Source organism: Gadus chalcogrammus, chromosome 14 (assembly GCF_026213295.1).
Source record: "Gadus chalcogrammus isolate NIFS_2021 chromosome 14, NIFS_Gcha_1.0, whole genome shotgun sequence".
NCBI classification, from domain to species: domain Eukaryota; kingdom Metazoa; phylum Chordata; class Actinopteri; order Gadiformes; family Gadidae; genus Gadus; species Gadus chalcogrammus.
This window is the reverse complement of record NC_079425.1, coordinates 19,882,719-19,906,742: the sequence shown is the minus strand read 5'-3', so window position 1 is coordinate 19,906,742 and position 24,024 is coordinate 19,882,719. Positions and strand designations below refer to the sequence as shown.

Sequence of the window (24,024 nt, the reverse complement as noted above, 5' to 3'; positions counted from 1 at the left end):
GTTTTATAACAGGAGCAGGTGTATGGCCGATGTAGCACAGACTTTGCATGCATCAACACTGACGTCACGATTGGCCGAGTGGTCCCTAGTGATAGCTGCCTGAGTGACTCAGCACACTTTTGATCGGCATGTTGCTTTTTTTTTATGCAGTCATGAATTGGCAGATTAAATAGACATGGGTTTAAAATCAATAATTACCTTCGACTCAATATACATACCTTTTGTGGTTTTGATGGATCCAACCGCTCCCATGGTTCCGGGTTATTAGTTTTGTTTAAACTTAAAAAATAAATAATCAAAATAAGCTTTTCGATATAATCCATACAATCCAAAAGCGTTTTGGACTGGATATATTGATATATCACATTTTGACATTGTTATTTTCATTATTGTGAATAATAATTTAGAAAATGTGCAGGCCATCTAAAAGCAAATATAAAAACTCACATGACATCGGGTTTGGTGAAAAGGAAGTATAAAGAAACAGATGGAGCACCTATGGCAGTAACTGCCATTATTCCAACAAGAGGTATCAGCTAGAACAGTAACAGGAGCCAATGAGCAACAGTGTTGACATAAACAGACACATTAAATATAATAAATATCAATAGTGCAATTTCCAAACTAAAACCAACCTCCTTTCTCTTCCTCAACATTTTGATGATTCCAAACATTTTGGTCTCTTTTGTCTTTTTCGTCTTCAGAACCTAGACAACATTACATTTCAATATCTTGTCATACAAGGAAATAATGTGATGTTATGTCAGCATCTGTATGTGGCTGCGTCAGGTCTCACCTGTTGCAGGGTGTCTTGAGGATTCTGAATGCAGCTCCGTCGTCTGATGTAGTCTACCCTAGCGACGCTACGAGCGCCCAGGCACGTCCACACACTCACAACTTCCTGTCTGGTATTTCAATGGCTGGAAGCTGATACCTAATGTGATTGAACTTGGCTTGAGTTCAACCTTTTACTCAGTTAATACTGCCCTCTTCTGTCCCTTGTTGGTTAGATGAATCATGTTCTACTTTATGATTGTTGTAAGGATTTCAGTGCTACGTCTCTAGTGGGATGGTCAGGGGGAATTCTGCATAAAGTGTTTTAAAATGGCAGGACAAATGAGAGACTGCTTTGAGGCATACAGGTTTGTTGACTTTATTCCAACAAGGAAGCAGATAAAATCATAAACTGTAATTCGTCACGAGAGTGGTGTCTGGTAGGTGTTGATCTGTTGGGCTGTGAGGGAGGGGCTCATCGCGTCCAGAGACTTCAAGAAGTTTGTGTGTTTGATCGAACATGCGTCCATGCCCTCGTCTTGCAGAGTCAACAGAGCAGCCTGCGGAATAATGAATCATTTGTTTAAAGTTATGCACTTCAAAAATAACATAGGATCCAAATGATAATTTTTTTTGGGAATATAATAAAAAATACAGATAAGAAAACTATGCGTGCATTCTTGGTGCAAAACAACCTACCTCTTTGCACAGTTTTTCTAGGTCTGCTCCAGAGTAAAGCTCTGTCTTGGCGGCAAGTTCTTCCAAACACACATCTGCGTCGACGGGCATTGATCCTGTACACACCCTCAGGATGGCCAGGCGAGCCTACAGACACACGCGTTAGGATACAGTGTTATTTATCATCACAGATGTGAATCATGTTGTTTGGGCGTCTCACATCCGTACATGTCAAATAGTGAGAGTGCTTCTCTAAAACAGACTTTCGGGAGGTATCTCTAAAAAAAGAAATCTTCGATTGGTAAAGAGAGGAGAAAAAGGTTCAGATGAGGTCACTCACCTCTGGGTCAGGAGGAGGGACATATATGATCTGGTCTAGCCTTCCAGGCCTCAGGAGGGCGCTGTCCAGGGCGTCTGGTCGGTTAGTTGCTGCTATGATCATCACGTCTTTGTTGCAGACCTCTTGGTAATCCAATTTCTGTAAACAAATAAAGACGAAGGCACGCGATGAACCTCATGGTCATGATCATGATGAATTGGTTAACAAAGAAAATATTTAAGACCTTTTTTTATTCGTCTGACCTGTTGGTCTGCAGGACTCTGCTCGTGCCCCTCTGCCTGTAGAACCCTCTGTGTCCCTCGTCTCTCCAGGGTCTTAAAGCCCACCCCGTCCAGCTCGTTCAGGAGCACGGAGAGGAGGCGCGTCTGCACGCTGTTGGGCGACTCACCGCCGGACCGTGAGCCAATCACAGTGTCGATCTCATCGAGGAACAGGATACAAGGGGTGCAGGCCCGCGCCTGCTGAAACAGCTACACACACACACACACACACACACACACACACACACACACACACACACACACAGGTAAATAACCAACAGTAGAATGCAGAGAGGTGTGTGTTGGGGGGACAGAGCAGTACCTGAGCGAGAGCCCTCTCGGAGTCGCCCACGTAGGGCGAGTAGAGGTCGGCCCCGCTGACGGACAGGAAGGAGCAGTGGGAGGCGGCGGCGGCGGCCCTCACCAGGGTGGTCTTGGCGCACCCCGGGGGTCCGTAGAGCAGCACCCCCCGCGGCCGACTCAGGCCCAGGCGCATGAAGGCGTCCGGGTGCTTCATCGGCCACTCAATGCTCTGGAGGAACCAAACGTGAGTTCAGCACAAAGTACTGTTACACATGCATGTTGTAGGAGGAGGTGGAGCGGGTTGGTTGTTAACCGCGAGGTTGCTAGTTCAATCCCCGGCTCCTCCTAGCTCCTAGCGTGTCGAGGGGTCCCTGAGCAAGGCACCTAACCCTCACTGCATGCCTGACTCTACTGTCGGTGTGACTGTGTGTATGACTGGGTGAATGTCAGGGAATATTGGAGAGTGCTTTGGATAAAAGCGCGATATAAATGCAGTCCATTTACCATTTACCATATTAGAAATTTTAACAAAATTACACATTTTCCTAACTTCCAAAAAGATCGGATACAAAAACGACTTATGTAAATATAAATACATATCTATTTATACAGATATATAGAAATACAGCAAAGCTGGCAGGAGAGTTTGCATCAGCATGCCACAAAGAAAGAAATGTTTCCTTTTGAACAAGAGGAAATGAAAGAGTCACAGCCTCATATGTCACAGATTTCTTTGAATTGTACTGATTAATTCTGATTCCGGAAACCTCTGCCGTTCAGCAGTCCGTATCGGAGGGTGTCACAGCGTACCTGTATGAGTTTGAGTTTGACGTCCTGCAGGCCTCCTATCTGCTCCCATGAGACCGGAGCCAAGTCCGTCCTGCCCAGGCTGCTCCGCAGGCAGGAAGGAAGCACCGTCTTCAGTGCTTGCTGGAAGTGACTCATATCTATTTCCTGCCCTCCAGATCTCTGCAAGGCCACAAAGGAAAAGAAACCTTGAATCTCCCCTTCGAAAGAAACAAAAGGGTGATTGTTTTGTGCTTCAATGCGTTCCCTGTTGTGTACCTGCGCGTTGTGTCGGATGGCGCACATGGCCGCCTCTCTGCTCAGGGCTCCGAGGTCCGCCCCCACGTATCCGACCGTCCTCTGAGCCAGGTCGGCCATGTCCACGCTGGGGGCCAGCGGCATCTTCCCGCAGAGTACACCCAGGATGGCCTCCCTCTGCTGCTGGGTGGGTGCTCCCATGACCACCTGAGGCAGAGAGAGATTGATCTATTTGTGTGTCGTTGGAGACCGTCTTTTCTGAGATGCTGTAACGTTTTGGTCAGAGCAGGGTGACCGTTTTTGTCATATAGTGATTGATTGATTGAATTTTTTTATTTTGAACATGTAAAAGAAAACAGAAATTGGCATACAGAAAAGAATGAAAATTGGCAAACACAAAATGGAAATCATAATCAGATACATAAATGACAAACACTTGCGGATTGGAATGACTTGTTTAGAAGGAGCGGGAACATGTCCACTTATTGAATCCCCCCCGTTCTCCGTAACTCATTGAAATTAAACTTCCTTAGTCATAATTATTATTTATATTTTCATTTATCATTATTATTTATTATATATTTAAAAAATTGAGATCAAACCCTTTAACGTTGTTTTGTTAATATTATTAGTAGTGGTAGTGGTACGAGCACCACATTTAGTAATAGTGTAAAGTAATGGCAGTAGCAGCGGTAGTAATCCAGAGGACAGACTCCAGGGTTTCCCTGAGCAGTTTTGGAAATTTATTGTGAATATTATAAAAGTATAATATATTCTGAACCTCATTCACTCTCTGTGTATAGATCAGGCTGCAGGGCAACAGTCTTACAGCCTGCATGAAAATAAGCATAAATGGTCCACCTGTAAAGTACCTTACAACCCCCCCAGTCTAACTGCCAACCCCACCAGCAGGAAACCCTGGGGTGCCTGTGTCGTTGGTCTCCCCACCTCTCGGTCGAACCTCCCGGGCCGGCGCAGGGCGGGGTCCAGGCTGTCCGGCCGGTTGGTGGCGCCGACGATGAGGAAGCGATCCGATTGGTCCATCCCGTCCATCAGGGTGAGGAGCTGGGCCACCACGCGGTTCTCCGGCGCCGACGAGCCCGTCCTCCTGGGGCACAGGGAGTCCACCTCGTCCAGGAACAGGACGCACGGACCCTCGTCGGCCTCGGCCCGGGCCCGCGCGAACACGGCCCGCAGCGCCTCCTCGCTCTCGCCGGGCCGCGACCCCACCACCTGCAGGGGGAGGGTGTTACCAGGACGATGCACGGTCGGGTGAGTCGCATCTCATATTGCGCTCTTACCGATAATCCCAAACTGAAAATTACAACTGATACAAAAAGAAAGAAAAAGACAATTCCTTCTGACTGAAGGATTTTGTTTAACCTTTATTTATCCAGGAGAAAAGTCTCATCGAGATCCAAATCTATTTTTCAAGAGAGACCTGGACAAGAGGACAGCATAGAACAGACGAAACATATATCTTTCCAACAAATAAAACGCACAATTGACACACAATTGAAAGGCAGTTTGGGGAATTCAAGTGAGGAGTTATACACAGGTACAATGTCCAATATGTCCATATAATAAGTCCTTCAGTGAAGAGCCAAAGGCGACAAATGGGATCAGTTCCAGTCAGATCAGTTGAGGTTAATTCCACTAGCCTGGCTGTATGGTCAGGAAAAGCAATGTGAACTTCGACCTTTGTCACCTGATATTATAACATATTACAGCAATGAATGTGTGCAGTGATGAGCGAATGTTTCATTTCAATAATCCCTACCTCCGGTCCTCTGACCACCACCAGGCTGGCCCCCACCTCCCCCACCACTCTGCGCACCAGCTGGGTCTTCCCCACGCCGGGGGGCCCGGCCAGGAGCACCCCTCTGGGGCAGGACACCCCCAGGGAGCTCAGGGTACTCGGGTAGAACAGAGGCAGCTCCAACATCTCTCGCAGGGATGCACACACCTACAGCAAGGTGCAAAGGACAGTAGAGACGAGTGTTATATCGAAAACGTTCTCAATGTTGATTATCTTTTGAATTTTAGTACATCTCATTTTAACGTTATACGTTCATAATGGTAAAATGAGATGTGATGGACAAGTAGCTTCAATAGTGAAATAACTTCAGGAAGTCATAACTGTTTCTGTGCCAGAAGCCTTTTGCATTGAAGCAGTCTAATGTGGCCTAACTATCTGCCTATTTTAAATTTTGTATCTGTAATGCCACTGACCTCGTCCAGCCCACCCAGTGGATCCACTGGCTTGTCTCGCAGCTGCCTTTGGAAGTGTCTTTGTGTCTGGGTTCCCACTATGTTCACGCTGGTCTTGGCTGTGACCAATCCAGCATCATCACAATCTGGGCTGACTTCCTCAACGACAACGTATTTAATTTCTGCATCCCAATCCTCAACGTTGACGACGTGTTTCTTCCGCACGTAAACACCTTTCATCATGTCCTTCACAAGTTCAATGATGATGTGTAGAGGCGTTTTTTTCCTAAAGTCTACACTCTGGACAACCACAGTGACCTTAATGTGTCTCAGCTTGGAGCAGGTTAGAGGTGTGAGCTGACTGGGACCGAGGGAGAGTTTAAGAGATGGTTGAGCTATCAGATTTGGAGTGACACATTTCAGATCGATCTGTATGAAGCCCTCGGTCAGGTCACTTCTGGGCCAGGCGGTACATAGGCATGTTCCTCCCGCAATATACACAAGCACAGGAGAACCCAAATTAAGTCCATGGGTTGACATCAAGCCTAAGCCCACTCTGCATCTTTGACTCCCACGATCTGCTGAATCCTGGGTTAAAACTCGGAGAGACATTCTTCGTAATTCGTTCTCTAATATCACAAAAGTCAGATGGACCACATTGCTGATTTGCTGAACCGGTGACTAACGTTGTAACACTTGTATTTGCGGTCTATGAAGTATTTACAGTGAACCAAACAGCTATTTATTGTCCTTATAACGCTGAAGCTAACTTCGCAAGCTATAAATCAGGACAACCACTGTAAAAATGCTCACCGGCAGATGTGTATAAACCTGAAACTGTGTAATAGTGTAGTAGTATGACACTTTTAATCACAGTGGATACGTTTCGAGTAAAAGCATGGCAACTGTTTACAAAATGACATGTGTCGTGAAAAAGTCGATGGCCAACCAAAACTATTTCCTGGCCTAAAGATAAAACCACGCCCAGTATAGATTACAAGCCCAGCATGCAACATATGTAAAAAGCAAAAACGACAATCTTATTACGGCACTTTGGATAGCAAATAAAGTATTTTATTACAATTATATAATGCTATTGAAGAAAGCATGCCTTACTTCGTATTCTACGAAGCCTGTAAAACGAAGGGTGCAGCTATAGCCGCCCATCAACATGTTGGTCATAGTAAATTATGCAGCGATCAAAACTTCCCCACATAATTCCATAATTCCACAGTTTACTATATTTTCAGACTGCAATACATTTTTTGCTTTTTTAATAACAGTCGATTAGAGAATATTTATTTTTTGTAAACTACAGTTTTTTTTTGTATTAGTCAACTACTATAATTGGTGTCTAGGCAACTCATATCTATAAGAAAAAAATACAAATAAAATCATATTTAGAATAATGAAAATAAAAAGTACCCACCTTGCACTTCATACATTTCATACATTAATTCAAATCATAGATTGTCAAACATATAAGGAAGAAATTCGAGGCGCAAATAGTTTTAACTCCGCCATGACTCTTTGGCGTCACCTTGTGTACAGGACAAATAAGTGCGACACATTTGACCTACAATGCTTTGCATTCAGCCCTGAATATATTTCCAGTTCATGCGACATTTATGTTTCAGTTTTTCACGTTTTTCCCAACATGTCGTGTGTGATGAGCAGCTAGTAAATCCACGAAATATACATTTATCAAAAACGAACTATACGTTTAAAAAGCAATTTCAACCACCTATTCATGTACATTTTTGTCACTGATCAAAATCACAAAAAGGTGGAATCCCATGTCACTCTTGTGGTAGTCAAATAATGCTGCGATATCCTAGTCGACTGTTGTGAAGGTCATCCTTACAGGCAAACAGCAGGGCAGGCTTGATATCGGTCAGGTGATCTAGATGGAACACTTGTTGCATTCTGTGCAGGAAAAGTTTAGACTAGCATTGACTGACCCACCAAAAGTAGTAAGTATGAATGGATTTAAGAATTCATGAATGGATTAATGAAAGAATGGATGCCAAAATCTGTATGACACTACAGATTGATAGTGCTGTGTGTGTGTGTGTGTGTGTGTGTGTGTGTGTGTGTGTGTGTGTGTGTGTGTGTGTGTGTGTGTGTGTGTGTGTGTGTGTGTGTGTGTGTGTGTGTGTGTGTGTGTGTTTGTGCACGTGTGTGTGTGCGTGTTCGTGTTTGCGTGTGTGTGTGAGAGAGAAAGAAAGATTATGTTAAGCTTTGTCTAGGTCTAATGAATCCACAACTTTTAAACTGATCTCTCTCTGTTCTCCCACCCTTCTCCCCCCTAGGAAACAGTGGGCTGTCTTGGCACAGACTCAGAGCGCCGTCATATTCCAAGATCTCGCAGAACAAATTTGTCGTGTGTAATCAACCCTTGTGCCAGTATATGTGGCGCGTCCTGCAGAGCCGAAATGCCACTTGGCTGTCACTAGGTCCCAGCGACTGTCTGTGGGAGAGAGTGAGTGACTGTGTGTGTTGAGTAGCCGATAGATACAGATTTATTTATGTATGTGTGTGTGGATTAGCGGACTGAGTGGAAGGGATATAACGTCCTCGGTGCTCTGACGGTCTGTGTGTGTGTGTGTGTGTGTGTGTGTTTGTGTGTGTGTGTGTGCGTTTGTATTCAGAAGCCAGCGGGTTGACAGTGCTGAGCGTCTGCAGCAGGAACCCGGTCAGCCATGTCGAGGCTGGTGCGTTGTGTCTGCACCTCTTCTTCCACACTTCTCCAGCAAGGCGTCCGATGGAAAGTACCCTCGGGAGGAAGGAGGGCCTTCAGAACCTACCCTGCTCTGTGGGACCTCAAGGCCCCCCAAGGTAGGAGTCGTAACCTTCCAGCAGGCCTGTTAGAGGACAACCGTCCCGGTTTTTTCTCTTGTGCTGGCTTACGGTTCTCCTAGCTTTGACCGCTGCCTGGGAATCGAATTATTCATTTTAGGACAAGCCACTCCTGGCCAGACGAGTGGAACACTCATTCACACTAGTTCTAGTTGAAGACGCTAGCTCGCTAGAGGAAAAACAGGGCTATATGTGGTTGCCTGCCATGCTTTGTGCGCCGCTGTCTCCAGCTGCTAACAAGTGAAAGCACAGGAGAGGTCAGATAAAGGTGAACATGGGTCTGGTGTCTCGGTTGTCGAGGTGGGTCCGACCTTAGGCGCCGCTCCAGAGTGTCAAGGTCATGCACTGGGAGCTGGTCACACCGAGGTCTGTGTGTTTTTTGTAGATATGTTTTAACATTTTTACTTGTCCACCATGAGCACGCCTAGGAGTGTAGGCCTCTCTGCTAATGTAGGCTGGCTGGCAGCCCGCCAAGCGGCTGCTAATACTGTCTCTATGGCGGCGAGGTCAACATACCGTGTATGGACAGATATGTGTAATCAGAGACTGTGCCCATGCCTCAGTGCTACACATGCAGGGTCCCTGGGTAAAATGGAGAACATGTGGATAAAGTTATTCAGAGCTAAGTGTTGCCTGAAAGCTTGAATAATGTATACTGTTGTGGTGGAACACCACAGTTAAATTTGACAATCCCGAGAAGTTTTGAGTAGGAGTTATTTCTTTAAATCTCTGTTGATAACGCAAAGCCATGTTTGTCCTGTACACTTCTGCGTGTGTGTGTGTGTGTGTGTGTGTGTGTGTGTGTGTGTGTGTGTGTGTGTGTGTGTGTGTGTGTGTGTGTGTGTGTGTGTGTGTGTGTGTGTGTGTGTGTGTGTGTGTGTGTGTCCGTCCGTCTGACTTCAGGGGTCCTGTATAAGGAGCTGGTGGTGGGAGTTCCCAAAGAGACGTTCCACAATGAGCGGCGCGTGGCCCTGTCCCCCGCGGGGGTCCAGGCGTTGGTCAAGCAGGGCTTCAGGGTGCAGGTGGAGAGCGGGGCCGGGGAGGAGTCCCAGTTCTCTGACCTCCAGTACACCGAGGCCGGAGCCTCCATCACAGACACCCAGGGGGCCTTCGGCTCAGACCTGGTCCTCAAGGTTAGAGGGGCCCCGGCAACCTGACATTAGGGCTCAGCGATTTGGGGAAATAGTCGAACTGCTATCATTTCGACCCATATTGCGATTTAGTATTCCTTATGTTCTGTATAATTCACTAAACAAGCAATAAATCATTCTATAGTATGACCAACACATCGTTGGAAGCAGTCAACACATAAACTGCTTTTTCCTTTAGACCAGAGCTATTGGTTGAGATGAATTGATGCATGAATTGAAAGTATAACTTTTATTCAAATCATTATTTAACTATTGAATTGTCAAAGAAAAATAAACACGAGACTCCAGTCAGTAGCCTTTGCGATTTGCACATCACGTTCTATAACATTGCAATGTCGTTTTGAATTTGATTAATCGTTCAACTCTATCCGACATTCTTATGTGATCAGGGGCTGTGTGCCCTGCATGCTGCGCAAATCCTTTTTCCTACATTAATTATTAATATGTTAAATCAAACAATAAAAACGTTGACAACTTTTCATGAGGCTTGAGACTTGAAATTAGAACGCAGACCCATGTAGGAAATGAAACGTTGCCTGTCTGCCTATCTGTGTAAAACCCCAGGTTCGTGCCCCTGGGATGACTGAGATCGATCTCCTGAAACCAAAGTCCACACTGGTGAGCTTCATCTATCCAGCTCAGAACCCTGAGCTGATGCAGAAGCTCTCAGAGAGACAGAGCAACGTGCTGGCCATGGACCAGGTGCCCAGGGTCACTATCGCACAGGGCTTCGACGCACTGAGCTCCATGGCCAACATCGCCGGGTAGGAAACAAAGCTGTGCTCCTCTTCTTCACTGAGTTTCATTCTGCAACTGTATCCCACTTCACGTCTCACAAGCCGAACCACTGTGCTCTTAATGTACCCCCAAGTAAATCCCCCACAGTTAACACATTGATGACATATCTCCCTTCCAAGCAATGTTAGTCTCTCGGGAAATATCTGAACCAGTGGGGAACATGCACTGAGTCGACACTGTCTTAAGCACACAGTAACAGCACACTCAATGGAACATTGCAGTGTGTATTGCAGTGTGTCTTTATGTGGCCTGTCTCTTCATTCAGATACAAGGCCGTTGTTCTGGCAGCCAACAACTTTGGCAGGTTCTTCACTGGCCAGATTACAGCAGCAGGCAAAGTACCCCCGGCCAAGGTAACTTTTCATTGGTTTTCATCCCAATATTTCATCCACATGTATTTGATCTATGCTGTGCTATATGCAATCCTAGTTTGATTATATTTATCTGTGCTATTATGTGGGACCTTCAGCCTCCCATATTCTGTTTTTCTCTTTATCGTACCACCTAGCTACAAAAGGTGTTGTTGTCCATTCTTTGGCTGTGCTAGGTCCTGGTTATCGGAGGTGGAGTGGCAGGTTTAGCAGCAGCCGGTGCCGCAAAGTCAATGGGCGCCATAGTTCGAGGATTCGACACCAGGTATTTAACGTCTAGTTTGGTATTTAACATTCACACAAGTTCACTTCTGGCTCAGTAATCATCTGTGTTGCCTCACGAATGAAGATAATTGTAGAACCACTCTTATTAAAATCACCTTCTGAAAGATTCATCCACTCGTGCAAATATGTTTCCCTTCGGTAGAACATCTCCGAAACGAAACAGGAAGCAAGGCGTAACTCCGCCCCTTTTACCATTTGGTTTCCTGCCGCAGCTGTGGGCTGTTTGCCCTTTCAACCCGTTCTGCTATATCATAGTAGGATACTTATTATACTATTTTAAGATAATTTTTTGGAAGGTTTAATCCTTTTTAACGTAGAGTAAGACAGGAAGGTATGGGAGAGATGGGAGAGAGCGGGAGGACATGCAGCATAGGGGCAGGAATCGAACCCCGGCCTTAATGGTACGCACTCTACCCCGTGAACCCCCAGGGCGCCCCCCATAGTAGGTTACTTGACATGAGATTATCATCTTTGTGACTGAACTGAACTAGGTGGTTTATGAAGGTCAACAGTCGTGACATTGACATCCATGAACGAGACCCCAAAGATGACCCCCGTTGACCTTTGCAGACCAGCCGCTTTGGAGCAGTTCAAGTCGTTCGGTGCGGAGCCTCTGGAGGTACACATCCAGGAGTCTGGGGACGGCGTGGGGGGCTACGCCAAGGAGATGTCCAAGGAGTTCATCGACGCCGAGATGGCTCTGTTCGCAAAGCAGTGCAAAGAGGTGGACATTCTCATCAGCACGGCACTCATCCCAGGTCAGCTACCTCCTACCTGATGACCTGGCGTTTTGGTCTGACAGATGTCTGTTGTATTTCATGTATGAAAATAAAAAGTATTGTATCCACCACAGATCCATCAAAGGGCGATGCAAAATTATAAGCACCTCGATATCAGCATTGACTGAGTTTTCGGTATTTGGTTGTGTCAAAATTCAATAGCTCAAAACACAAAACAATTATCAATATCATCCTCAGTCTTAATTTACAAAATACAACTTTTCATGTGGATTACAAAGCTAATGTAACTTTAGTCTGTTAATATAATGTGTTCATTATTAATAACGTATGGCTGCTTGCATCTTTATTGCCTAATAGGATAGATGTATATCTCATCGGCTATTTTGCTGCATTAAACAAACTTTGACTCAAAACATGATGATTCTGTTGTGTTCTCTTCAAAACCAACGTCCGACCGAATTGTACCTAGAAGTCTGAACATGTCCTATGTGTCTCATGGAATGCTGCAGGGAAGCGCGCCCCCATCCTGATCAAGAAGGAGTTTGTGGAGTCCATGAAGGAGGGCTCTGTGGTGGTGGACATGGCTGCGGAGGCGGGGGGCAACATTGAGACCACCAAGCCTGGAGAGCTCTATGTTCACAAAGTATGCTGCCTGGCTGTGCTATCAACTGTGTTACACCTCATAAATGTGTTATAGGGCTGAACGATTTGGGGGAATAAACGCAATTAGATTATTTCCCGACCAATATTGCGATTGCGATTTAGTATGCGATTTTCATTTTTAAATTTCCTTACGCTCTGTATTATTCACTAAACAGGCAATAATCCTTCTATAGAATGACTGACACAACATTGGAAGCAGGCTACATATAAACTGCACTTTCATTCAGGCCTGTTCTATGTGTTGAGATTAATTGATGCATTCCCCCCCCCCCCCCCCCCCCCCAAAATAAAGGGTTAGGGTCATTATGGTTTTCTTTATCGCAGCCTTTGCAATATGCATATCGCGTTCTTTTACATTGCGATGTCGGTTTGAATTTGATTAAGTTAATTCACTTAATTTAATTTACATTGTTAATTGACCTCTTGTGATACTGTATATGTTGTATGGTTTATTTTTCTTAAAACAGGGTGTGACACACATCGGCTTCACGGACCTTCCCAGCCGCATGCCAACACAGGCCAGCACCCTTTACTCCAACAACGTCCTGAAACTGCTCAAGGCCATCAGCCCGGACAAGGAGTACTTCCATTACGTACCCAAAGAGGAGTTTGACTATGGCACCGTGGACCATGTGATCCGCGGGACTCTTGTGATGCAGGTAGGCCTTTTACTATTGCTTGAAAAGCTTGGCCTGCGCAATATAATTATCAAAATTGTTTTGGTCATTATTGAGATATATCGATTCTTCAAACGATTATTTTTGAATTTGCAAACATGATGCATTTATTCAGCATTTCCAAAAAATCCTTAAAAAAATACACAAAATGAATAACATTTTAAAATAAAAAATAGCGTACAAATATGTATTCAGCTGATTCTATAAAACATCTGGTTAAAAAAAGAATAATCAAGCATCAAAAAAATTTAGAGTTTTTACTCGATTATTTTAGTTTATTTTAAAAAATCTGAATCGTGATCAAACTTAGATTAATTGCATAGCACTGAGGTTAACTACCGTCATCTTGCTCTTGACCCTACTGTGCACAAATGATCACAATGTTATGACGTTTTCAAAACACTACTTTTCAGGAATTGGTTCTTTGAACCATTTTGTTTATATGCAGGGAAACATGGCAACCACAGCCATGTATATCAGTTTACTCGTTCTTAAACTATGCATTATTCTGGGTTCTTAAAAAAAAGGGCTAATTGATGATGATGATTGATGATCGCTGTTTGTTTAGTGTAATCTCCTGTGTTAGTCTTTACTCTGCCCGTCCATCCCCATAGCCAAGCCCCTCGAGTTCTTCATGTCACCTTCTCACGCACAAATGGAGACCCCCACTTCATCACGTTGCTATGCCTCTCACACACACACACCAGTTCTCCTCCCTTTGTTGTCTTCACAGGACGGCAAGAACATGTTCCCCTCCCCGTTGCCCAAGACCCTGCCCCCGCCCCCGGTCAGGCAGCAGACCGTGGCCGAGCGGAGGGCGGCGAAGGCTGCCGAGGTCTCTCCCTTCAGTCGCACCATGACCAACGCTGGCGTTTACACCACAGGTCAGATACCTACCGTAGACTCACCATGACCAACGCAGGCGTTTACACCACAGGTCAGATACCTACCGTAGACTCACCATGACCAACGCTGGCGTTTACACCACAGGTCAGATACCGTAGACTCACCATGACCAACGCTGGCGTTTACACCACAGGTCAGATACCTACCGTAGACTCACCATGACCAACGCAGGCGTTTACACCACAGGTCAGATACCTACCGTAGACTCACCATGACAACGGGGCGTTTACACCACAGGTCAGATACCTACCGTAGACTCACCATGACCAACGCTGGCGTTTACACCACAGGTCAGATACCGTAGACTCTCCATAACCAATGCTGGCGTTTACACCACAGGTCAGATACCTACCGTAGACTCACCATGACCAATGCAGGCGTTTACACCACAGGTCAGATACCTACCGTAGACTCACCATGACAACGGGGCGTTTACACCACAGGTCAGATACCTACCGTAGACTCACCATGACCAACGCTGGCGTTTACACCACAGGGTCAGATACCTACCGTAGACTCACCATGACAACGGGGGCGTTTACACCACAGGTCAGATACCTACCGTAGACTCACCATGACCAACGCGGAGTGTACACCGCAGGTCAGATACCGTAGCTCACCATGACCAATGGGGGCGTTTACACCACAGGTCAGATACCTACCGTAGGCTCTCCATGACAACGGGGGCATTTACACCACAGGTCAGATACCGTAGACTCACCATGACCAACGCGGGTGTTTACAGCACAGGTCAGGTACCTACCGTAGGCTCTCCATGACAACGCGGGCGTTTACACCCCAGGTCAGATACCGTAGACTCACCATGACAACGGGGGCGTTTACACCACAGCTCAGATACCGTAGACTCAACATGACCAACGCGGGCGTTTACAGCACAGGTCAGATACTGTAGCCACTCTATTAGCGACGTGGGTCTTTACACCCCAGGTCAGATACTTTAGCCACTCTATTAGCAACGTGGGTCTTTACACCCCAGGTCAGATACTTTAGCCACTCTATTAGCAACGTGGGTCTTTACACCACAGGTCAGATATTGTAGCCACTCTATTATCAACGAGCATCTTTACACCAAAGGTCAGAAAGGGTATAGCTGCAACCATTGATTTTTTTTTATATAACTATGACTAGGTGGCATATTTATTTACAGAAATGATCCGAAAGAGATCATCTATGCACTAACCTTGTTGTTTGTTGTTGCATCTTCTGTCTCGTGAAAAATTCCATTTTACAAAAATAAAATGTAAACTTTGCACTGACCTGCAAGTTCCACTGATGCGGTAGACATGTGAATACACATGGAGCAACTATTGCTTCTGGTTACTCGGTGCTGTGATTAAGGGGCTGCAACTGATGATTCATTGGACTATTGATATGTCAATTCGTTTTTCTTGGAATTGATCTGTGGTCAAAGAATATTCCCGACGACATTGGGTTGTGTGTTACGCAGGTCTGTCCACCTGTCTGGCTCTCGGCATCGTGGCGCCCAACGCGGCGTTCACCCAGATGGTGACCACGTTCGGCCTGGCAGGCATCGTGGGATACCACACAGTGTGGGGCGTGACCCCTGCCCTGCACTCCCCGCTCATGTCCGTCACCAACGCCATCTCAGGTGAGGCTCAGAGGAACGCGGGCATCCATATTGTATCACTGTATGTTTATGGCTCAAAATCCCATAGGTTGATCACATTGGTGTCGATGGTTACTACCTCCAAGTTTCAGGTTAAAGAAGAAATCGTTTTCATCTTCAAATATTGTAGATGAAAACCGAATAGATTTAAACATTTCTGCCGCGTGATTCCTATTGAAGTCATAAACATCGACCAGCCTTTGTTTCAGATGCCATCAGATCCCATTTATATGCAGATGCATTATTGAAATGTGCATTCTCGTTTTCGGGGAGGTCTCAACATTCAATAACAATCACTTCATAACAACAGAATAGTGGAAGAAAACATACATCCAATTATTAATATGGAAACATACAGAGAGATAACAAAGACAAACCACATAGATCACTCACAAAAAAGTTCAACCACAAGGTGGCCACAGTGGCATATGAAAGATTAAACAGTAGTACAAATGGATCGGCAAATACAATCTGGTGTGAACGTCAGGTATAAGCAGTAGGTAGAAACAGTGGATAGAAACAGTGGGTAGAAACAGTAGATATAAACAGTAGGTATAAACAGTGCCAGCCTCATTGATAACCAGACCAGTCCATCTCAAAGTAAAACGCGGGGCATGCTTAAGCATACCAAGTGATGGAGATAATATCAATGGGTAAATTATTACCTATTGAAAAAATGTGCCAGTGTTTTCTTAGCACAAGCGACAGATAAAGCTGAGCAGTGTGCCTAACTTGATCATTTGAGGTAAAAGGTACAATATACTATTGTAAATATGGTGGGTAATTGAAATCAATAAATTTAAAAAGAAGTTGAAGCCAGTGAATTTTTCTTCTCACATTTAGTGATGGTGCGTCATACACTGTATGATGTGATAAGGGAGGAAAGAACACATTTGCAGAGTATATTATGTGCATCGTTCAGCAGAGCAAGGTGCGATTTGGGGGTCAAATGCTTGGGCAATATATAAAGAGTCGTATAGTATTGTAACGCAGTTACAATACGCAGGGACTACAGATACAAATTATAGAAGGACTACTATGTAATAAAATACATACTTCCCTGCTCTGCCTGTGGATCTCAGGACTGACGGCCGTTGGAGGTCTGGTCCTGATGGGGGGTGGTCTCACCCCCTCCAGCCTACCTGAGAGTCTGGCTCTGGGCGCCGCCTTCGTGTCCTCCATCAACATCGCTGGTCTGAACTCGCAACGCATACTTTAAACACTAAAGGGCTGATTATGGTTCTCTCATCGACGCAACGCAAGGGGGTTTACGGATCCATTACGTCCTTGCCAACCCTCTTTGCTTCCACAGCGAGGGCCTGAGATGCGGCACCTTGAAAAAGTGTTACCTTGCGTTGGAGTGACGCAGCAGCAAGGATTGGTCCGCTCACTAAAACCTGACGCACAACCAAGACAGGTTCAGCACTACGTCAAAGTGTCTGCGCAGTTCTTGCGTTGCGTCGACGTGGAACCATAATCAGCCCTTAAGAGGGATGAAAGCTTTGCCGTTTTTTTCCATATCGTAGCGTTCTTTCCCCATTCGTCTGCCTTGATCCCCTCGGATGATAATCTTGTACTGTGTGACTGTAGGTGGTTTCATGATCACCCAGAGGATGCTGGACATGTTCAAGCGGCCCACAGACCCACCTGAGTACAACTACCTGTACGCCCTGCCAGGCGCGGCCTTCATCGGGGGATACGGAGCCTCGGTGGCCGCTGGGTACAGCATTGAGCAGGTACCGGCCTGTTGAGCTACTCGCTAACCATTGGGCCTGAACATACATTCATCCTTTCATTCTTTCTTTCACACATTCGGTCTCTGAAGGATTTGACAAACTAATGTTCTTTCCTTCATTCATTCATTTATTAATTCAGTTTATGAATGATTTGATAAATTAATGATATTCCCCTCATCCATTCATCCATTCATCCATTCATTGATTTATTGAAGAGGCGCTGAGCGCATTGCACATTGCTCATTGAGCGTTCCTTTGATTTGTGTTGGGCCGTGGCTGTAGATGGTGTACCTGGGCTCTGGGATGTGCTGTGTGGGGGCGCTGGCCGGCCTGTCCGCCCAGCGCACCAGTCGCCTGGGGAATACCCTGGGCATGATGGGGGTAGCAGGGGGCATCGCTGCCACCTTAGGGTCCCTCCAGCCCTCCCCCGAACTGCTGTCTCAGATGTCTCTGGCGATGGCCACCGGTGGAACCCTTGGTACGTATAGATTAGGCTATATGTGTCATCTTTAAGATATTCTGTCCTTTATAGGCCAATATTGATTGTACATAATATGATTATGTTATCTTCAATTGTGTGACTCAAATGTTTCTGAAACACATTTGACATTTTGAGGTTATTGTTAAATAAGGTTTTTAAACGAAGGCAGGCACCAGCATCAGCGACTAGACGGTTTTCATTACCTAAAGTTTATATTCACAGTTCAATTCAACAATTGTTTCAATTGTTATCAATTAAAGTTTCCCCAAGTTGAACCGAGTTTTGGTTATCGTGGTTTTTTCAAAGCTCAACCTCGATTTTGTTTATAAGACCTCAAGATCAAGATAAATGTCTTTCACATTTTCAACTTTTTTCTTGATAATTTTGTGGGCCTTTTAAGAATGGGCAAACTGAACAAAGCGCTACATAACAAACCATCAATCATCCTGTCGAGGCTAGAGTGGATATCTTTCATGTCTGCACTTTCTGTGCATTTTAAGTCCATATGATCAAATGTATTGCAATGCAAGCATGCCAAAGCATTGTGAGTATTTGTAGTGTGAAATTGGTAATCCGATCCTTTTCGAGAGAACAACTATTTCCCTTTCTTCCAGTGCGTGACTCCAGCCTGTCTTATTTTTTGAAGCTAATGAGCGATTTATAAAGTAACCCAAAACAGGTGTCGGGCTTCACAAGAATTATTGTAGCCTTAGATACTCCAGTCAACACGCTTGACAGAATTTACGGCTGATCCGTGATTCAATGGACAGGGTTACACTCACGTGCGTATACATACAGATAAAAAACGGTGTCCACTACAAAGGACCCCGTGCCTAGCCACGCTCGCTCTCCATATTTCACAGCATGACGTGTGTGTGTCTTCCCCAGGTCTGACCATTGCCAAACGCATCGAGATCACAGACCTGCCGCAACTCGTGGCCGCCTTCCACAGTCTGGTCGGTCTGGCGGCTGTCCTCACCTGCGTGGCAGAGTACATGATCGAGTTCCCCCATCTGGACACCCACCCGGCCGCCAACATGGTCAAGACCGTGGCCTACCTGGGCACCTACATCGGAGGAGTCACCTTCAGTGGATCGCTAGTGGCCTACGGGAAGCTTCAAGGTGAAGTGTAGTGTACATACGCTCGGTGTGTACATTGCGATGATACAATGATGGGCTTGTTTGAATGTAAACACCGTGTGATGGTATATAAGTGAACAAATATCCTCGTAAACACACTAAGACTTGGGCCCTCTGGCCCTGATTACGGTCTTTCATCTACTCAAAGCTAAAGATCCGTTGGTAATTCCTGTCCTGATTGTGCATGTGTGTATGTATGTATGTATGTGTGTGTGTGTGTGTGTGTGTGTGTGTGTGCGTGTGTGTTTGTGTGTGTGTTCGTGTGCGTGTGTGTGTGTGTGTGTGCGCGTTGCTTGCGTCATCCTGGCATCCTGCACACACTCATTCATTCATCCAATGATAAAGAGGAACACATGACAATCATTGTGAGAGCGCTGGCTTGGTGGCTGGATTCCCCTGGATCTGTGGTGGGGACAAACGTTTAGATGGCTGATATAGGGGCCAGAGTGTGGATTCTAAAGGAAGCTTGTCTTTTCTCCCAGAAACTTGCCGCTATGACAGGTTTAATCTTGTCAAGTGGCAGCCCCTAAGATCCTCAAGACTATCCGAACCTCTCCATTCGTCTTAATATTACCCGTAATCTTCATGTCAATAGCTGGAGAAATGATACATTCAGGTCTTATCTCAGTCTAGCCTAGCATCAATCACAGCTTAGGCAATGGACGTTTCTTAAATGAGTGCCAGGTGAGATAGTGCGTCAGTGATCGGCTCGCCAAAGCCAACAAATAAAAAATAAAGAGTAGTTGCAGTAGCCGGTGTTCTGAAGGATGGTGCTGTTCCAATGGTGGTTTATATATGCCTGTTTGTGTGTGTTCTGTGTTGCTAGGCGTCCTGAACTCTGCGCCCCTGCTGTTGCCCGGCCGACACATGATGAACGCGAGTCTGATGGCGGCCTCCATTGGCGGCATGATCCCCTTCATGCTGAGCTCCAGCTACGCCACCGGGATGGGCTGCCTGGTGGGGGTGTCCGGCCTCTCCACCGTCATGGTACCTACCCCGGCCCGACGCGCATCCCACTGTCAACCTTGCGGTAACCGCAAGGTTGCTAGTTCGATCCCCGGCTCCTCCTAGCTGAGTGTTGAGGTGTCCCTGAGCAAGACACTTAACCCTAACTGCTCCCGACGAGCTGGCTGTCACTTTGCATGGCTTACTCCGCCGTCGGTGTGTGAATGTGTGTATGAATGGGAGAATGTCAGGCAATATTGTGAAGCGCATTGGATAAAAGCGCTATATAAATGCAGTCGGTTTACTACACACCAATCGGTTTGCTCTGTCCTCCCCAGGGTGTGACGCTCACCGCGGCCATCGGGGGCGCCGACATGCCGGTGGTCATCACCGTGCTGAACAGCTACTCTGGCTGGGCCCTGTGCGCCGAGGGCTTCCTGTTGGAGAATAACCTCATGACCATCGTGGGCGCTCTGATTGGCTCGTCCGGCGCCATCCTCTCTTACATCATGTGTGTGGTCAGTAGACATGCAACAATCATCATCATCACAATTGGGATGGGCGATTAATCGAATTTTGATAACGATTTAGATTTTTGCGTCAAAAGATCTCCAAACCTTTATAATCGAGAAAGGATTATAATTTTTAAGTAAGTATTAAGTGTATTTATTTTACTCTTGAAATGTTTTATAGAAATCGCAGAGCAGCTGGATACATATTTGTACATTATTTTCTATTTTAACATTTTGCGCATTGTTTTAAGGCGAAATTTCAAAGTTCTCAGTATCAAAGTGTGTTTTTGGAGAGAAATTATGAATAAATGCATCCTGTTTTCAAACTCATAAATAATCGTTTTAATAATCTTGACCAATATAATCGTGATTATGATTTTTTTCCATAATCGAGCAGCCCTACATCACAATCATTTCTTCTTAACTGTATTTTTGGAAAGAGAATAAAGCATGTCAATAGTAACCCTTGTGTTTGTCTCCATCCTGCCCCAGGCCATGAACCGATCCCTGCCTAACGTGATCCTGGGCGGTTACGGGACCACCTCCACAGCGGGCGGGAAGCCCATGGAGATCGTGGGCACCCACACTGAGGTCAACGTAGACCAGTCTATTGAGATGATCAAAGAAGCCAGCAGTATCATCATTACACCAGGTGCATATATACTATGGGTATGCTGCGGGTGGGGTGTGAGCTGTAGTAGCAGTAGTAGTAGTGGTAGTAGTGGTAGTGGTAGTAGTAGTGTTAGTATTGGTTGTTGTAGTAGTAGTGTGTTTGTTTGGAAAAGAATCAAAGCGATGTTAGAGGGAGTAGGCTGTTGTTGTAGGCCTAGTTATCACTAGGTGCAGGCAACAGGACCGAGTTGAATGGCTCCTCGCCTGGGACACAGCCAGGCTTGCGGGACCGACGTGTGGAAAGGAAGCATGACTCGTCAGAAAGGTTGAGACTGGAACACACCTGGACTGTCAAGACCTCTTCTTCCTCTCCTCCTCCTTCTTCTTCTTTATGAAGCACAGGGCGTGCACCGAAGGCCTCCTCTGTCTTCCAGATGCTGCCTTTAATGTCATCCTCAATAAGATTCAACCGTCTGCCTCGGCTTGAAAAGCTTTGAACCACAGACGGGCTGATTGCCTGTGCTGCTGCTGCTGGGCCAAATATGACAGAGCAAGGGAAGGGCTAGGCAGCAGCAGTAGAGAGAGCACTCTGAGAGAGCCATGTTGATGGGCACACCGGAACAACATCACGGAGCCATCAGATTCCACAATGACACGTGTGATTAGGAAAGGGCGGATGTGACAGAGGTTTTCATCGAACCCCATTAGAGGGAAGCCACACACACACACACACGCAGAGATGTGTCGATAAAGGTTTCCATGACGATATTTTTCTTTTAAGTTCGATTATAAGGAAAGACAGTCGGATGAAACAACTGAGTTTTTAACCTTTGATCCATACTAATAATTATTTATTTACAAATATACCTAAATGTGTGTGTATATATATGTTTATGGGTTTGTATCAATATAGATATATAAATATATGTATTTATGTAGAAATTCATAATAATGCCATTTGAATATATTGATTGCAGCATGACGTATAATACCTTTATTGTATATATTCAGTTAGTATATTACTGAAGCAATATTACTATCCTAACTGTGTGTGTGTGTGTGTGTGTGTGTGTGTGTGTGTGTGTGTGTGTGTGTGTGTGTGTGTGTGTGTGTGTGTGTGTGTGTGTGTGTGTGTGTAGGTTGGGGTCTGTGTGCCGCTAAAGCTCAGTACCCCATTGCAGACATGGTGAAGATGTTGTTGGAGCAGGGAAAGACCGTAAGGTACATTTAAAAAAACATTTGATACCTGTCCAGTTGATTATGGAAATTTGAAGGGTACTTGTAACGTTCCTTTTTCCCCCAATTACCCTTTCCTGCTGTGACACGCTACATGAGACTTCACAATACACACTGATTATCTCAGGAATGGTCTAAAGCTATAGGGTCTGATCTGATTAAAGTTAAACAGATCAGTGCTTTCACCTTTCACTCCATACTTGAGTAAAAACATAAATGTCTCAGGACAGCCCACCCCTGACTGTCTGTACGTATAAAATCTGAGAATGACACGCATGTGTTCTGACAGGGTGCAAAAGGCTGAAACATTGATCAAAAGCGTTTGTCAATCGGTGGTTCACTAGACTCTGTCTCCTTCTGCTGTATTAGGTTTGGGATCCACCCGGTCGCTGGCCGCATGCCTGGCCAGCTGAACGTCCTCCTGGCTGAGGCTGGTGTTCCCTATGACGTAGTCCTGGAGATGGACGAGCTCAATGAAGACTTTGCTCGTAAGAAACACAACAAACAAACCCACAGAAGACAATATATCCAAGCACGCATTTGAGACAGAGAAAACAATGACAAGCAGGGGGGGGGCTGATATCTTTAAATTTGCTTATGGGCAACAACAAACCACAGCTCATTTTGGCAGGGTCCGATGTTTGATTGTGTGTGTTGTTGTCTGGCTGTGGCACGCATGTGGCAGCAACAGACTGTTTTGATAGTAGACAGGCGTGCGGTCTGAAACACATGGATCTGTTTATAAGCGATAATTGTAGTGTAGGGGGAACCCGGTTTCATCGGTAGGCCTACGTGCACACCACACGGTCCCAGGCTCCAACATGTTTGTGTGTGTGTCTCCCCTTCTCACACAGACACTGATCTCACGCTGGTCATTGGTGCTAATGACACAGTGAACTCTGCTGCACAAGAAGATCCCAACTCCATCATCGCTGGTATGCCAGTGCTGGAGGTGTGGAAGTCCAAGCAGGTAGAGATAGCACACCTTCTAAGTCCACATTCCATGTTTACCGCAGCATTCACATGTTCCACCGCGCTTTATTGATGGGTCATGTCATGAGTGCTATTCTCTTCATTAGGTTTAACGCTCCTTTTATGTTCCACTTCATAAAGGGATGACACCTTTCTGTTTTCCTCACCAGGTGATCGTGATGAAGCGTACTCTGGGAGTGGGTTACGCTGCAGTGGACAATCCCATCTTTTACAAGCCAAACACATGCATGCTGCTGGGAGATGCGAAAAAGACATGCGACAGCCTTCAGACCAAGATCAGAGAGGCCTATTATTAGTGATCCCTTGTTAGTGAATTGTTATGCAATTTTCTTAAATCCACTATATTGAAAACGTAATCTCCCTGGTGTAGAAATGAGGATTATGCATTTTATAACACTGCAGCTTGATGGACATATCTTTGGTTAATTAGATTTTGTTATGAGGGTGATTTCTTTGAGGGTGTATTGGACCCTAAGTAAAGCATGCCTTTGTGCATGTCAGTCTGTACTCGACGAGGGACTAGAGTGCCTGAACTGACTTGAGAACTCACTGTACTTTGATTTTCACGTGAAACTGAAACGTACACAAAATGAGAAAGAAATATAACCTAAAAGAATGCATTGTCTTTATTTTAACTAAATGGAAAATAAACTGGCCATAT

At 45.5% G+C, this 24,024-nt stretch overlaps 2 protein-coding genes across 2 annotated transcripts; one reads left to right on the top strand and one right to left on the bottom strand.

The window, feature by feature from the left end:
* Window positions 1-797: 797 nt before the first annotated feature.
* On the bottom strand, window positions 798-6,538 carry afg2b (AFG2 AAA ATPase homolog B). The gene is made up of 10 exons (XM_056607517.1): window positions 5,632-6,538; window positions 5,180-5,365; window positions 4,348-4,632; window positions 3,421-3,606; window positions 3,166-3,324; window positions 2,375-2,584; window positions 2,035-2,262; window positions 1,793-1,930; window positions 1,474-1,599; window positions 798-1,334 (listed from the first exon to the last, which is right to left on the bottom strand). Exons 1-10 carry the CDS (start codon window positions 6,220-6,222, stop codon window positions 1,197-1,199), a joined length of 2,247 nt encoding a protein of 748 aa, XP_056463492.1. The 5' UTR covers window positions 6,223-6,538; the 3' UTR covers window positions 798-1,196.
* A 1,443-nt stretch (window positions 6,539-7,981) lies between these two features.
* Window positions 7,982-23,659, top strand: nnt2 (nicotinamide nucleotide transhydrogenase 2). Its single transcript, XM_056607494.1, has 22 exons — window positions 7,982-8,092; window positions 8,262-8,448; window positions 9,373-9,602; window positions 10,185-10,384; window positions 10,684-10,771; window positions 10,966-11,054; window positions 11,645-11,832; window positions 12,324-12,457; window positions 12,945-13,136; window positions 13,888-14,038; window positions 15,529-15,690; window positions 16,791-16,901; window positions 17,299-17,444; window positions 17,727-17,922; window positions 18,814-19,047; window positions 19,892-20,052; window positions 20,349-20,528; window positions 21,015-21,174; window positions 22,274-22,355; window positions 22,740-22,858; window positions 23,225-23,340; window positions 23,513-23,659. Exons 2-22 carry the CDS (start codon window positions 8,313-8,315, stop codon window positions 23,657-23,659), a joined length of 3,222 nt encoding a protein of 1,073 aa, XP_056463469.1. The 5' UTR covers window positions 7,982-8,092; window positions 8,262-8,312.
* The last annotated feature ends 365 nt before the right edge of the window (window positions 23,660-24,024 follow it).